We start from the raw sequence: 17,797 nt of genomic DNA, 5'->3' as shown, positions 1-17,797 counted from the left end.
GTTTTTGAAAAATCACATACCCTGCCTTTAAAGACGTTTGAATGCTCATATCTCGCATAACAAAGTGTCCGAAGCGACGGTTGCCCATGACAGCACTGATATGATAAAAGCATCACGGACAGCTGAGCTTCTTCATCTGAATGTCCATATTTCAGCCTTCCTCATGACAGTGATAAAGCCTGTCAGCTCGTCTCACTGTGACTGTCAGTGACTGCTCATACTGCGGTACACAGACCTCAGATGCTTCCTGTGGCCTCATCAACACCTTTCATTTGTTTCACCTGTGTATTGTTTTCAGTTTCTCGTTACAGGAATATTTATTCGTGGTATATATTCCCAGATCATGCGAGTATTTTTGGATTCACAATTCCTGTCATTGTTTGTTGTAGTTTGCTTGGTTATTATTACCTAGTTTATTTACCCTGTAAAAATGGTTTGTGAGATAACCTAACATTGGAACATATAAATGAACTGATTTTATTCAAGTCAAGAATATTTATTTATTATTAATGTATCCATATGACAAGAGTAGATTACAGCAACTAATTTTTTTAATTTTTCTATTCTGACTGTAAATATTAGTATTATAACAAATATTAGTTATCTTTTTCCTGCTTTGATTATTAAAAATTAATAATAATAATAATTAGAGCTTTAAAAAACCAAGTATACAAATCAGCATAGATTTATATTTGCAGTTATGTTGACAATTATGGTGAGATTTAGGAGAGTAAATAAAATAAGTATATAATGAAATTATAAAATAAAATAAAATATTTAATGGAATGTAGCAATAAATAAACAGTACTGTAAAATGTAAGCATGCATAAATACATATACATGTCATGCCTTATTTGTTTACTGACTTTTCATTATGATTATTTATTGGTTGCAACATTTCATGAAATAATATTTCATGATTTATTTATTTGCTTCATGTTGTCCGCTACATTTTACTTCAAGGTGTGTATTTTTTGGGGGGATTTTGTGTGTTTAATTTTAAGGGGTTTTTAATGTGGTATTTCACATCCATTTTTATTTTACATTTTAGAAATTAAGTAAATGTATTTACTTTTACATTTCACTGTACATTTATCTGTTGCAACATTCCATGTCATATTTAAGAATTTCATTATTTATTTAATTTAGTCTGTTAAGTCCCTCCATAAACTAATGTTGGATCTATAAAATAATAAATATAACATTAATAAAATTATTATTTTAAAATAATTATAATTGTTTTCTGCTTCAGTAATATTGGTGCATCCCTTATAAATACAACTTAAATAATATGCTCAAACGACAATATATGTATTGCTTTGAATCAAATCTTCATAGGGTTGAAGTCTGATGTTCTTATATAAGAATCGTGATGAGTGTTTTTCTCCTGCAGTGACTCACAGTCAGATGAGTTCAGTCACTGTTTATCATGACGTGTTTGTGGTCTGTTTTTAAAGCATGAAAGAGAGGCTATGTGATTGAGGGAATCCCTAGTGCATGATGGGATATTGGAGGACTCTGGGCAGGGTCAGTATTTGGTCATCTCCATTCAGTTACTTTCAGTCATTGCAGTCTCTCATGGAAGAATAAGAATGGAATGTGAAATGCTCCATTTGTGTTCCAGTATGTCTCATTTCCTGGGATCGCCATCAGAGGCTTGTGTCACTCCAAACTTTTCTGTGTAATACCTTTCGGACAAGGGTGTGAAAAACAGTTCTGAGAAAAAAATAAACTATTCACTTCCACTCTTCCTAATGAGACTTTTCTCTTTTCATTTGACTGTGAGAAGCATTTGTCTTCGATTCACAGTATGTTCAGTTTTTATCCACATTACTGCTTGATTTAACATTTTATTTAAAAAAAATAAAATAATTTAATTCATAATCACATAAGAAAAAATATAACACTTTTTTTAGCACTTATTTCTAACATTTTCAATTGTATTTTTTTCACTCATTCCAGCCCTCATAAGAGTAATATCCAGCCATTTTTAACACTAATTTATAACACTAATATTTTATTTTATAGTTTTGTGTTTTATTTTATTTTACTTTCACTCATTTCAGTCTACATAATAATAATATCCAGTTATTTTTAACATGATTATTTATTTGTTTGTTTTCATTTGTTCCAGCCCACATAAGAATAATCATTTAAATAATTTAAATAATAATAATTAACATTTATTTATAACACTTATTTTATTCTATTTTATTTCAGTCTTATAAGAATAATATCCAATCATTTTTAACATTTATTTATTTATTCACTCTTTTCAGTCCACATAATAATAATATCCAATTATAATTAACAGTTATTTATAACACTGATTTTATTCTATTAAATTTTATTTTATTTCAGGCCTGGTAAGAATAATATCCGATCATTTTTAACACTTGTTTATAACAGTTATTTGTTTGTTTATTTATGTATGTATTTATTTATTTGTTCACTCACTCATTTCAGCCCACATAAGAATAATATCCAAACATTTTTACACTTATTTGTAACACACATATATATATATATATATACATATATAATTTTTTTTTTTTTTTTTTTAAATTTTTTTTTATGTTGTTCAGGGAAATGTGTAGTTAATTTCTAGTGGATGTTTTGTAAAGCTTGTTTGAGTTAGTAACAGAAAGGGAGGTGGATCTTGCTGAATGGTCAATAAATAAAGTCCACACTCAGTTGAGGGTGATCTTTTTCATCCATAACAAGCCAGCTACCTGTTTTCATACTGACAGCAAAGCAACGACACCCAGAATGTGTTTACATTCAAATTAAAGTTCTGTTTTCTAGTAACACCTGATGCTAGCAGGAGAATCAACATTGTTAGTTAAGCTTAAAATGTCTAAATTTAGTCTCTCTTTCTGTCCGTCTCCAGACCACTCCAGCTCCAGCGGCACATTGTCCTTCCAGCCTCTGCGCTCACAAGGTCCCATCCCCACGGCCCACGTCATGCCATCTCCGTCCAGCTCCAAACTCAGTGTGCCCTCTGCCCCCACCAGCCCCTGGAGCAGCTGCCAGCTCCCTTCTCCCCTCGACAGCCCCCTGGACATGAAAGACCCTCGGCCGGTGCGCCGCTGGTCCTCCCTCACCCGTCTTACCGGCCAGGAAAAGTCCACCCTTTCCGGGAGACCGTCGTATGGCACGGATCCGCACGGATCCCTGGATCGAGGTGTGCTCTACGGCTACCGACAGGACCCTCTTTATTCAAACGGCTTTCTCTCTGAGAGCCTGCACAAACTTTCCACCAACTCTGACTTTACTAACTACAACCTGGGCAGCAGTAACACCCTGGGTAAAACGGACTCGTCTTGCTCCTCTCCGCTCAAGCCCAGCACGTTAGACCTCACCTATAGTGCCTTACCAGAGAGCAAGACGCCCACTATGGGCCTGGCCGGGCCCGGACAGAGAGGTCCCACACTCAGGCACCAGGCCGTGGGAGGGTCGCCCATCCAGCCGGCCGTAAGGACTCAGATGTGGCTGAGCGAGCAGATGGAGTACCGGCCGGGACCAGAGGGATGTGGCTCGTGGCAGCAGGAACAACAGCAGCGAGAGCGACTACGACAGGAAGCAGAACTCCCACAGGTCAGTTTGCAATTGCTTTGACAGGAAATGCAAAGATGGAAAAATGCAGAATTGTTTTTACCGAACAAATGAAGAAATGTCTTGTAAAAGTAGGTTTACAGCGCCCTCTGCTGGAGAGACAAGGTAAGGGCGAATTATCCTTCTGTTTACAGCAGAAGCCACAGAAAAAATGTCAGGGCTTGCCTACGCAAATTTGCTTCATTTATCAGACTCATGTCTTTTTTCAAATACCACATCAATTTGTGTTTGAGATGTTCCAGATTACATCCACACCAGTGTTATTTTAATAATAATTAAATATTATTATAGCATTTATTAATTATTTGTTAATTAAATTTTTAGGTTTTATTTTAATTCAATTTTAGTTTAGGTTTTATTATTTTTGCTTACTTTTGTCATTTTGATATTTTTTTTCATTATATGTATTTTTAATAGTTAGATTTAGCTTTCATTTTATTTTAGTTTATTCAAACTTATTTTATTATTTAAACTTTATTTCAGTTAGTTGCCAAGGCAACATTTCTAATGTATTTTTTATTTTTTTATTTTTTATTTTTTCATCTAATATTTATATTTTATTTCAGCTTTATTTCCATATGGCTCATCCCTTAGTTTGTAAAAATAAACACTTACACTTTCAATGGATGTCAACTGGGCAGCCAGTGCACCAGAATAAACATAAAAATCCACACAGTTTCAAAATATATTGAGAGGACTTAAACATTATCTGTGAATATGAGGCTAGTGTGATAAGATCGCTAATGAACCTTGTTCAGACTAAACAACAACAAAATATTCTCTCCGTTTGGCTAGTAGTTCAAATTTCTAACATTTTCACACCTCCTAACATTTTCATTTTTAAAAAAATGTACATTTAGAATAATGAATTTAAATTTACCTTAGATAGATAGGTCCATTTTGATTTCATGTTGATTGTGGTGGTCTTTGACGAGTGTCTGTTTTTAGTAATAAAGACCCAGTGTTTGTTCCAAATGGACTCTGCAGGACTTGAATATTTGCTGATATCTTTGATATGCTTTGCTTGAGACTCGAAATGTCTTATTCAGCTCACAAAGATACACAAAAACATATTGTTATCAGAGCAAGTGTTTTATTTGCAGTGCTTGCTTTATTTGTCCAAGTGTCTGCACTGCACCGCAATTCCTTCCCATTTATGAGTATTATTTCATAAATATATTCACACAGATATTAACAACAACACAGTGATTGTATAAATAATATATAAAGATTACATTTTTTGGATTATATTATAGGCAAACCAGTGCATATTCTTATTAAAATGATAACCGTGTCAATTATGAGATACATCTTATAAGGAATGCATATCTAAAGCTTTTATTGCAGGAAAAAATGCATGTTGTATTTGTAAGTATAGTGTCAGTGGTGTTGTGTGATTTGAAAGCTCACCAATATTTTCCACTGTACTTCATTTAACTATGTACTTAAATCCAAACCTGCTGTTCACAGAAAAAGAATCTCATTTTGAGGTTATGGGATTGTGTTGTTGTTTTTGAGCGCAGTAAGAGGCAGCAAACTCTAGAGGGCGCAGTGACATTGTAAGCAAAACATGCATCTACTTCCTGTCACTGTTTTAAAGCATCCGTTTATTTTGAACAAAAAAATATAGCAGCATTTTTGATCCGTTATCAAGTTTGGAATTTTTTATAATGTTTTATTGATTTATTATTATTTATTTATTTTTGTATTTACCTTACTCCTCCATTAAGCTCTAGCAAAGCGTGTATTGTAGGTTAAAGGTGTTGTAACTGATATTTTTTTAACACCAGACTAGCATTTATTAATTATTTGTTAATTAAATTTTTAGGTTTTATTTTAATTCAATTTTAGTTTAGGTTTTATTATTTTTGCTTACTTTTGTCATTTTGATATTTTTTTTCATTATATGTATTTTTAATAGTTAGATTTAGCTTTCATTTTATTTTAGTTTATTCAAACTTATTTTATTATTTAAACTTTATTTCAGTTAGTTGCCAAGGCAACATTTCTAATGTATTTTTTATTTTTTTATTTTTTATTTTTTCATCTAATATTTATATTTTATTTCAGCTTTATTTCCATATGGCTCATCCCTTAGTTTGTAAAAATAAACACTTACACTTTCAATGGATGTCAACTGGGCAGCCAGTGCACCAGAATAAACATAAAAATCCACACAGTTTCAAAATATATTGAGAGGACTTAAACATTATCTGTGAATATGAGGCTAGTGTGATAAGATCGCTAATGAACCTTGTTCAGACTAAACAACAACAAAATATTCTCTCCGTTTGGCTAGTAGTTCAAATTTCTAACATTTTCACACCTCCTAACATTTTCATTTTTAAAAAAATGTACATTTAGAATAATGAATTTAAATTTACCTTAGATAGATAGGTCCATTTTGATTTCATGTTGATTGTGGTGGTCTTTGACGAGTGTCTGTTTTTAGTAATAAAGACCCAGTGTTTGTTCCAAATGGACTCTGCAGGACTTGAATATTTGCTGATATCTTTGATATGCTTTGCTTGAGACTCGAAATGTCTTATTCAGCTCACAAAGATACACAAAAACATATTGTTATCAGAGCAAGTGTTTTATTTGCAGTGCTTGCTTTATTTGTCCAAGTGTCTGCACTGCACCGCAATTCCTTCCCATTTATGAGTATTATTTCATAAATATATTCACACAGATATTAACAACAACACAGTGATTGTATAAATAATATATAAAGATTACATTTTTTGGATTATATTATAGGCAAACCAGTGCATATTCTTATTAAAATGATAACCGTGTCAATTATGAGATACATCTTATAAGGAATGCATATCTAAAGCTTTTATTGCAGGAAAAAATGCATGTTGTATTTGTAAGTATAGTGTCAGTGGTGTTGTGTGATTTGAAAGCTCACCAATATTTTCCACTGTACTTCATTTAACTATGTACTTAAATCCAAACCTGCTGTTCACAGAAAAAGAATCTCATTTTGAGGTTATGGGATTGTGTTGTTGTTTTTGAGCGCAGTAAGAGGCAGCAAACTCTAGAGGGCGCAGTGACATTGTAAGCAAAACATGCATCTACTTCCTGTCACTGTTTTAAAGCATCCGTTTATTTTGAACAAAAAAATATAGCAGCATTTTTGATCCGTTATCAAGTTTGGAATTTTTTATAATGTTTTATTGATTTATTATTATTATTATTATTTTAGTATTTACCTTACTCCTCCATTAAGCTCTAGCAAAGCGTGTATTGTAGGTTAAAGGTGTTGTAACTGATATTTTTTTAACACCAGACTTTCAAAACATCCCTTCTATCTGATTCAAATGAGTGAAATATGTGTCCTCCTGAGAAATAGTCAGAGGAACCGCCAACATCAGAAAACTAGCCAATCAGAAACATTCTCTGCCTGTCAGTCATTTTGCACAGGTCTGTCTGGTGTGTAGTTGAAGTTGGAAAAATTATAATGTCATGTAAGGCATCTTTAAAATGGTTTTGGAGGTAGAGAGAGTGGGAGTCTCTGAAACATACGTCCCTCTTATACCCATTATTCTTGTTTCTGGCCATTTTCGCATCACATGAGCCTGACCAGAATGAGCATGAGCAGTAGAGCCACTACAATAAGCAGGAAGTTGAGCAGCAGGTTTAGTCCTCGGTTATTGATCATATCCATATTGATGGGATGGAGGTTGGCAGGGTTGTTCGGGTTCAGCTGTGGCGTCGTGTAGCCCGAGTGTGTTCGGCCCCAAGTGGAGGTGGTTCTTGTTTGCCAAGTTAAAGGAGGATGAGCAGGTTACATCACGCTGGTCTCTCACATGCCGTGGAAGGAGCTAAACATGATTGACAGACTGACATGAGCGTTGCTGACAAGACAGAGTCATATAAACAACAACAATAACTGGTTCTCTTGGGTGTTAGGTCTCATTGACTAGTAAACCAGCTTAATTCTGGTTTTGATTGTTTAACTGAATTAGTACAGTGGGAGTGTCAGTCAAAACAGAAACTGCACACTTTTTATTGCACACAAGTGATCGTGTAATGTTTTTATTGAGCAAGTGTTTTTCAGTTTGGCACAGTGTGGAACAGAAGACGGGGCTCAGTCAAAATCCCTCAGGCCCACAGGTGACATGCAGTGATGGGATGGTGACAGACACACGGGGAGACACTTGCATGCAGCATAAGTTGACAGTGAAGGCTGGTCAGTTCTTCAAATCCCCAGAAAACTAATTCCTAATAAATTGTGCTGTACACTAATGTCCAAAAGGTTGGGGCCGGTAAGATTTAAAGTCTCTAATGCTCACATAGGTTGCATTTATTTGTTCAAAAATACAGTAAAAAGTAATATTAATTTAAAAAACTGTTTTCTGTTTTCATATATTTTGAAAAATATTTTTTATTTCTATGAGTTTTCAGCATCATTACTCCAGTCTTCATTGTCACATGATCCTTCAGAAATCATTCTAATATGCCGAGTTGGTGCTCAAGAAACATTTTTATCATCAGTTGTGCTGCTTAATATTTTTTGTGGAAACAGTGATACATTTTTTTTAATTAATAGAAATAAAAAAACAGCATTTATTTGAAATACCTTTTTGTATAACATTATAAATCTCTTTACTGTAACTTTTGATAAATGTGTATTGCATCTATGCTGAACAAAAGTTTTCATTTCTTTAAAAAAATAAATAGAAACAGAACTTGCTGAACTTATTTTTAGTATTAATTAAATATATGTTTAATTATACTCAGTATTTAAATTGTCTTCATTGTCACATGATCCTTCAGAAATCATTCTAATATGCCGAGTTGGTGCTCAAGAAACATTTTTATCATCAGTTGTGCTGCTTAATATTTTTTGTGGAAACAGTGATACATTTTTTTTAATTAATAGAAATAAAAAAACATTAATTTGCATTTATTTGAAATACCTTTTTGTGTAACATTATAAATCTCTTTACTGTAACTTTTGATAAATGTGTATTGCATCTATGCTGAACAAAAGTTTTCATTTCTTTAAAAAAATAAATAGAAACAGAACTTGCTGAACTTACTTTTAGTATTAAATTAAATATATGTTTAATTATACTCAGTATTTAAATGTACTTTATTAATTTTGCCTCATCCGCTGTCTTGGATTTACTTTCTCACAATGGCACAGTGCATTAAAAAATTTGGCTTTTCTGGTTAGGATACATGCATTTGGCCCAAATTAAATTAAATGATGTAATTAAATTGTGTGAGACATTATTAAATATATATTTGCATTTTAATAATCTGAATCTAGTTATTGAAATTGGCAACTTCCACTAAAACCCATATTGTTTAACCACTAGTTCATATCAGTATTGCCTTTCTTGTGTTACTCTGAATGTGCTATTTACAAACAAATTGTTTAGACAGAAATCATGCCGTGTACAACCCAACTACTCAAAAGCCTCTATAAAATAATAAATAGCCACGCCCATCCCACCCCTCAACGCGATTGGCCCCTCTGTACAGTGCTTTCCCCTCATTGGCTAGAGGGAAACCTGTGGCCCCTCCCGCTCACATTAGCAAGACAATGATGTAGATGAGCAGCAGGCAGATGAGGATGAGGCAGAAGTTGACGAAGAGCTCCTGCATGTTTTGCTTGGCCTGCTGGGGAACCTCCATGGTGGACGCCCGCCGAATGGCCGCCCGCGTGATGTGCTGCACCTTCTCCATGCCAAGGCGGGGTGGGTGGGACGATTAGTGCAGAGAGAGGGGAGAGGTGCAGAGGAGAGAGGAAGGAAGGACAGAAGTACTGCGAAGTGGAGTGGAGAGCCGTGTGGGGAGGAAGGAGGTGATCTGGTTGCCAGTGGAGACGGAGGCTGAGGGAAAGGAGCAGGAGATGAAAGAGTGAATGTGCATGCAGATTCACTCATGACATGCAGGTTTGGTAGATGTTTCAGAAGATTTTGACACTATATAGTGTCCTTAAAGCAATAGTTTATCCAAAAATGAAAGATCTCTATCATCATTAAACGAAGCGTTTGAGAGAGGCGGGGCATAGAGGACCTACAATAATGTACAGTATTTGAAAAATAATGTGTTTTTTGAACATTAAAGCATATCAACATATTCTGTTACACCAAATACACAAAATAATGATCTTTAAAAAAGCATCATATGACCCCTTTAACAGGTAGGACAGTGCCTGTTGAACTGGCTTTAGGACAGACATTATTAGCCATGCACACTAGGGCTGTGCTGATACAGTCACATATTGATATTTAAATTTTTTTTTGTCACATTATTGATCTTTCAGATATAGTATTGATATAATTTGTTACAGTTCAGAAATATGATGTCTTACAGTTCAGTGAAGATGAAGCAGGTCATCTAAAAAAGTGGAAACTTTGAAACTAGTGTTTTAGAGATGCAATACTGGACGAAAGAGAAGCAAATCAGTTTGGAACTCATCCAGATTCATTCTCTCACTGAGAGAATTTCCCATTTACTGCAGTTTCATTCGCAGTACAGTTGTAAAATGTTGATGCGTTCTTTAAATTGTCACTTATACGGTAAAAAAAAATCCACCTCTTTCAACTTAAAAACTTCAGTTGCTGCCTTAATTTTTCATAGTTGATATAATCAACTTGGTTGTGCAAGTCATTTAAATGGCATCATCAACTTATATTGCATTAAACAGGCTTTAAAAAACACGTTGAATTTCATATAACATAAAAAAAGGATGAATTGATGATTTTTTAATTTTTTCAATATTTTGTGTAATAATAGATAGCAGTATTATATATATATATATATATATAAAATTAAGAATATTTTGTGACAAAAAAAATATACTTTTTACATATTTAATATAAATTGTATACAACTATAAAATAAATTATATAAAATTTATATATAATGTTTGGTGATATTTATTTTTTTACAAAATGTATCTTTTTTATATTTCACATACTTTATATGAAATTATAAAATAAATGTGACAAATGAATAATTATCAAATTAATAAAATTAAATAATAAATGAATGCTACATTAATTAATGAATTAATAACAATAAATTATGCAGTCATATATTATTATGAAGGTGAAAATGTATTTGTAGAATAATAAGCCAGTAGCTACAAATGTTGGTATAAATACGTATAATGTATATCATTTTTGTGTAAGCATCATCATTTCTTACGTACATCTTTATTGCTTCGATATTTGCCTCAGTCCTATGCAAAAGCCAACTGGATGTGTGCAACCTGTGGTGTGGTTCCTGCTTTAACAGTCTTCTGTATGCATTTAACCTTTCCTCCTCTGCAGGGCCACAGTGAATGCAGCGAGCTCATTTGTGCTGAAATGAAGGGCTGTCAGATCTCCCAGCGGAGTGCAAATGTGGGATATTGTGTATAGGTCGGAGTCAGTCTAGGTCACATCTCCCCGATATGTGTTGGGAGAAGAACGTGTCTGGCTCGCTGTTAATCGTGAGCACACAGAGCAGCGCTTACAAAGACAGACCAAAACATCAAAACTCTGATTAATCTCTGACTCTGTGCATTCGGACACGTCGGCCACTGCTGTGTAAAGTTATGAATATCAAATACAAAGGGTAATTGATGAATAACCCTCTGATTATTTATCACAAAAATATATTGTCTGCATTCTCGCCTGTGGAAATGCATATGCATGCCTCCGTTCAATCTCAATGAGACCTTAAATCTTAAATGGTAAATAGCCTCGTCAACTAATTGATCTTAAGAAAGCCCTGTGAATTTAAGCTGGTTTCAGATTCACAGAAATCAGATGCATTTAAAAAAATAAACTTGACATGTCGTCCTAAAAATACCATGAGATGCTCATCAAACAGCGCTAGACACAAAAGTCAAATGTGATAAATGTGACAACCATTGTGGGCCATCCTGAAACTGATATACAAGAAAATGTTACCTACCTAAACTGTAGATGGAGAGTATTGGGGTTCAATCCTGTTGCTCTGGTTTTAGAGGAAAGGAGAGTTTGTGGCAGCAATGTGGCGTTCGGACGTTTATGGCAGAAAAAGTGGAGGGGTGGAGTATAGGAGGAGAGAGAAAAGAAAAGAGATGCGTAGGAGGGGTCTGAGCTCTCGCTTTCTTTCTTTCTTTCTCTCATTTTTTATTTGGAAGCAGATTTACAAGGTTTTATCCTCTCATAAGAACAGCATTTCAAAAAGAGGTTCTAATGGATAGTATTTATAATAGTATATCCTGCATTTGGATGCAAAGTTTACTGTCAGTTTTAGTTGGCAGATTAATAATATTATATATATTTATTTATTTATTTTGCAGGTCAAATATTAAATTGGAAGCAAAATTAAAATCAAATTTATCCAGGTTTAAAATAAAAAACAATTTATTTATTAAATTTAAATTTGTATTAGTTGATAGAGAGTATTAGTATTATTGTGTTATTGAAGATTTTACATCGAAGGCAAATGAAGGAAACTAGATAAATAAATAAAAAAATTAATTAATTTATGTATTGATTAATTTTGTTTACTGTAATCCTATTTACATTTGAATGAGCATGAATTAATTTTGCATGTATAAAAATGTATGAAATGTATAAAATTAACTGATTAACTTTAAAAATCATTTTTTATCTTTTTTTTTTCATGTGCATCTCTTACTTACAGATAGCTGTATATTATGGGCTTTGTCTAAATTTAATGTCACGTGACAAAAATAGTGCATTTATATCAAGGTGGTGACACATTTTGCTAAGCTTTTCCCTGCTGCGCGTGCAAAGTAGGTTCACGAACATCTAAACAAGCAAAACAGAAATATTTGCAAACAATAACTCTGCTTAATATATTGTTTTTCTTGCATTTGCACACGGTTCCCCATTACTGAGCTGTTCAGCCCTGGTTGAATTTACTCTGTAACTGTATCCAGCAGCTCTCGCTCTCACTGGCGATTCCAGTCGGTGGATTAATACAGATATTCTCTTGATGTTGCGGCCAGAACAACATGTGTTCTAAATGACCGGTTTCATTGAGGAGATCGTCTATGAGACCTATGTCCTAATAGACTATAAACATCTTCAACCTTCTTGCATTTTTGAGCTTTTTTCCCCATTGTTTGAGTTCTATTTTGAGATAAAGACATCCCAAAGTTCTTTTCCTTTTAAGGAGCTGTTCAGTAGTCAGGGAAGCTCTAAGAGCTTGAAGAGGACATGGGGAATGGAGAGGGCATTATGATGGTATCCGATTTCAGTGTAGCCTCCAGCCATTGCCAAACTCTTTTTGGCAAAGTCTGGATGATCGCCACTTGACCAAAACCATGTCAGTGTCTAAAAGTCTTTAAAATGCACACTAGATGCCGAAGTTTTAGGGTTGTGTTGTTAAAAATTATGTCCATGTGTTTCTACCAGACCTCAGCATCATCAGAAAGGTTTTGCTGTTGAGCACCACAGCTATGCTTCTAAACCAGGATTAAACAAGCATAAACCAAAACTCCTTCATGGTACAGTTCCTCAGATCTTTTTGAATGTGCATTAGTTAGCGTATTAGTTGTTCTCACTGCCATAATCCCAGTGCAACAGGACAACGTGTGTGCCATTTGGCTTGGTAGACGTGCCGTTCTTTTTGGACAAGCTCATTAAAATGGATGAGGTCAGTCCTCTCTGGTGACCTTGTCCACCGTACCTCGTTTACAGAGTGTTTATGGCGTGTAAATGCCTGGTTGCCATGTGCATGCATACACATTGTCCATTCGCCTGTGCCATGCCCTCTGGCCAGTGCTGGAAAGTTTGCTCGTTAGGTGCAATACATCCATGTCTTACCTCATCGTTCAGCTTAGCACACCCGCTCCCCGGATCCAACAGCTGTCACCAGAACACACAAACAGAGGTGCCTTTGGGTTATGACAAAGTGTGTGTGTTTATACAGTGACCCCCAAAAGCTATTCGGACACTCAAGTGACACTTAAAATGTCTAAATGTCATTTCATTACACATAAGTGGCATCTGTAAATAAATGCTGCATGAGCTTTTCTCAGAATTAACTTTTTAAATGGCAATTTAATTGCATGTACTTTTAACTAACTGGAGCCATTTAAAGTGGATGTATGAAGTCATTTCTTCTCATGTGAAAAATGTTTTGGTTGGTTTTCATTTTGACCAATATGTCTGTTGATGTATCATTTGAAACCTAAAAAAATATTTTTATCCTTAAAAAGTGTGCTTGTGCTGTCTTTCTTTCAAATAAATATAATTTGATTTTTCTTTTTTTGGTAAATCTAATCTACAGTATGTCTATGCAGTTCCATTTTTAGTGTTGCTTAAGTGACCACATTTTTTATTATTATTACTTTGAACAATGCACAGAAAAAAAATAGTGTCAAATTTTTCACGCGCAAGTAACACTGAATTAAACATGACATTTTGACGTAGAAAACCTGAAATAGTATTTTCTTGTCAAATGTACTCCAATAATCTTTGTTTTATTTACAACTAGGGATATGCCGGTATCAAATTCTCATGTTGCGATTAATTGCTAATGCTTTTATCACAGTATACGGTGTTATCACGATATTGAAATTTAGTTGAAAAAAAAGTGCTGTCATAATACAGTATAACAGGTTTAATAACATTTTTCTTATAACAAAAATAACTGAACATTTAAATGCAATAAAGCAATACAGAAAAATGTATAAAGTTAAAAGTTTTACACAGATTAAAGTGCAAAAGAACTATAAAGACCAATAGGTATCACTTTACAATAAGACCTCATTAGTTAACCTCAGTTAATGCATTAACATTCACAATGAGCAAAAGCTAATGTTAACTAATGTGTTGTGCATTTTGACCAGTTGATGGGAAAAGTATTCTTAAAATGCATTCAAAATTCGAAATAATTTGTAATATATAATTATTCACGGTATTTAGAAGTGCCCACGATATCGTGCATATTCATTACCGTGATATATCCCATTACCGAATACCGGCACAAGTCTATTTACAACTTTGAGTTGTATATTTGTTGTTTTGTCATTTGAAACTTTAAATAAACTTTTTATAAATATTTTGCTTAAAAAAGTGTGCTTGTGCAATTTTCAAATAAGTATGGTATTATTATGCTATAATAATTGTTGCCAAATCTAATGCAATGACATTCAAACATTTCAAGTGTCCAAATACTTTTTTTTATTATGAACAGTATATCTGTCGTTTTATCATTTATTCAAAAAAAATTGTTTTTATAAATATTTTATCATATTTATAGTATATAATTTCATAAAAATGTTCTTTCAAATAAATATCACTTGGTTTTTAGTCCAGTCCAATGACATTCATACATTAAGTGTAGCTTAAATGTCAAAATAAGCTTTGTCTTTATTTTGAACAATGCATCTGTTGTTTTATTATTTAAACTCCTAAAAAGAAAGGTGTGTTTCTGCAATTTTTTTCTTTCAAATAAAAATCACTTTTTGAAATATTTTGTTGGTTAATCTAATGCAAAGACATTTTTAAGCATAGCTTAATTGCCTAAATAATTTTTGGCGAAACAGTATGTTCAATTTTATATTTTTGCATTGTTTTTTATGCAGTGAGTATTCTGAATCTAGCTTTAAGTGAACACTTCAAGATATCACCTACCTGTGCTTAAAATGGACAGGTGATTCTTATATAACACACTGCTGAACTCCCTGCTGCATTACAAATGGCCACAGCACTGCCTTTATTGGCAATTCTGAGTACCACCACCTCGAAAGGAGCCAGCATGTCTCCCTTGTGTTGTCCCAGAATGCCAAGAGGTTGATGGACGGCTGTCTGGAGGGCCTTGGAGAGAGCGCAGTGGCAGGGTGTGATAGAGTTCAGGGAATTGGCACCAGATTAGCTGTGCAATGTGACAGAGTGAAACTGTTCAAGTGCTGTAGCCGAAAGGCATCAGACCTTTCCTGTGCTCTTTGCTGCATTTGAGAGAGTGGATCTGACTTTTATACTGTTCACCAAGGGCATCTGTCCTCTGTGGGAGAATTGCTCTTTTTAATGGCTACCAGACTGAGCTACATTTTTAGAGAGTCATTTTAGGTATTTTAGCTTTTGCAACTATTTTTTTTTTCCATGTCTGCTAGCTTTGAGGAATTTCTGTTGCTCCTAAACACTAACAATTAACCTATAGCAGATTTACATTTATATTTAATTGTTTTAATTATATTTACAAGGGATGCACAATACATTTAGTACCATATTTATTTATTTGAATTAAAAAAATTACATATTTAATTGCTCATTTATGCCTGTTTTTATATTCCGATTATCTTTGCCACCATCTAGTGCTTACTTAAAGTATCATTTATAATGTTTTGATTCCTTGCATTTTGAACTATTGATTTTGCTTTAGTATTTTATTTAATAGTTTTTATTATTATGTATTATTTTTTGTATATATATATATATATATATATATATATACACATACTATAATATAATTTTTATAATATTTTTACACAAAATACTATAGAATTGTTGGAATAATTGTTAGAACTTAAAATAAGAATTAGAATTATAGATTCCAGTATTAACCATAACATCAACATAATTATCTGCTTATCAGTAATGAAGTTTCAATATATGTGCATCTCCTCCTGGAAAATTGACCAAAAGTATTCAATACTTTTTGCTATGTCCTGCCCAAACCTGTTTCAATAGGAAATACATCTGCGCTTGTCAAGTGATTTATTGTGGTGTTTAATATGGATTTTTTTTTCATAGAGTTAATGTGGTAGTAGTTAATAATAGAATATGCAGAGGAGGTTTATCCATTCTCAAATGAAGACCTATTCAAAGTTGTTGACTTGAGGGGAACGAGGACCAAAGGGAGTATAAAATTAAAGACACAGCATTTTGTATCTACTGTAATGAATGAGATTCCTTCCTCAAGCAGCTGTTCCTGTCTTAGACTATTTAAATGGCCGCGTGGAAGGAGACAAACAGTGCCGTCACATGCTTTGAGAAGCAGGTGGAGGAACAAGTTTAGACTAACTCCTGACTCATAAAGCTTTTAGTTTATATAACAGCATAAGATTTGGTAAACGTAGACATTTATTCCCAGTAGGTGCCCACTTACCAAGAGGACAGACGCTATGTTCTTTGGGCTGTCAGTGGCACTTATCTGCTATGATGCATGTTTTGTAGCTCGTTTAATTATTGGTAAGTTCAATTCAATTCAAGTTTATTTGTATAGCGCTTTTCACAATGCAAATCGTTGCAAAGCAGCTTTACAGAAAATTAAAGTTTCTACATTATATTTAGTATTAGCTTATCAGTGGTGATTATCTCAAGTTGATGTCCATATGGCAGAAATGTACGGTAAAAATCAAGCAGTTAGTTAATGTCATGTAATCAAACAGACGGTGAACAGTATTAACAGCAATGATTATATGTTGCGATCAAACTTATAGCAAAATTTGGTAGTTTTGTATGTTGTCTGAGGGTTGGCATCATCTAAAGGTCTTCTGAGGGGTTGGCATCATCTCTTCTCAGGTCTTTGTAAGGGCTGGATCCAGACTGAAACTTGTGTAATTCCTATCCTATTCCTATTGATCCCAATCCCGTGGCAGAAACAGAGAAGGAAATAGAAAGAAATTAGCGTAGCTACTGTTCCAAATTAGCAAAAAATTATGTGTTCAACCCAAGCAAAAGAATGTTAATGTGCATTATAAAGGTTAAAATGCCCATAAAATGCAAAAATCAGTTTAAACTTATTGGATTTCAGTACTTATCAGTATGAACTGACCACCACACAGAATATGAAGAATATTAAAAACTTTAGGAGTCAGCTGTCTTCGGCAGTCCTTAAGGTACCAGCACAATAACACACTCAGCAAAATATCGTCTAATTATCGTTATCGATAAAATCCCATAAAATATAGAGATATAATTTTTTGTCAATATCGCACACCCCTAGTATGCAGGAGCTGAACCATTTAGAGCTTTAAAAGTAAGTAGTAATTTTTTATAACTGATACGGAATGTAATAGGTAGCCAGTGCAGAGAATGTAAAATTGGGGTAATATGATCATATTTTCTTGACCTGGTAAGGACTCTAGCAGCTGCATTTTGGACTACCTGTAGCTTGTGTATTGAAGATGCAGGGCAACCAGCTAGTAGTGCATTACAATAGTCCAGTCTAGAGGTCATGAATGCATGAACTAGCTTTTCTACAT

The 17,797-nt window shown here is 33.8% G+C and overlaps 1 protein-coding gene and 1 pseudogene across 1 annotated transcript; one reads left to right on the top strand and one right to left on the bottom strand.

Moving 5' to 3' along the window:
- Positions 1 to 17,797, top strand: part of LOC107743309 (centrosomal protein of 85 kDa-like) — a 61,567-nt pseudogene that overhangs the window by 18,951 nt on the left and 24,819 nt on the right.
- LOC107743308 (cardiac phospholamban-like) lies at positions 6,109 to 11,707 on the bottom strand. The gene is made up of 3 exons (XM_016556482.1): positions 11,542 to 11,707; positions 9,164 to 9,464; positions 6,109 to 7,445 (listed from the first exon to the last, which is right to left on the bottom strand). The coding sequence occupies exons 2-3, from the start codon at positions 9,316 to 9,318 to the stop codon at positions 7,427 to 7,429; spliced, it is 174 nt and encodes a 57-aa protein (XP_016411968.1). The 5' UTR covers positions 9,319 to 9,464; positions 11,542 to 11,707; the 3' UTR covers positions 6,109 to 7,426.

The sequence above is a fragment of the Sinocyclocheilus rhinocerous genome, unplaced genomic scaffold (genome assembly GCF_001515625.1).
Source record: "Sinocyclocheilus rhinocerous isolate Xijiao unplaced genomic scaffold, SAMN03320098_v1.1 scaffold827, whole genome shotgun sequence".
Lineage (NCBI taxonomy): Eukaryota > Metazoa > Chordata > Actinopteri > Cypriniformes > Cyprinidae > Sinocyclocheilus > Sinocyclocheilus rhinocerous.
Note: the sequence above shows the minus strand (reverse complement) of the source record. Positions and strands in the feature narration are given on the sequence as shown.

Bases quoted from the DNA above. Each gene is read 5' to 3' on its own strand.
- LOC107743308 (XM_016556482.1), bottom strand. From the start codon at position 9,318: ATGGAGAAGGTGCAGCACATCACGCGGGCGGCCATTCGGCGGGCGTCC.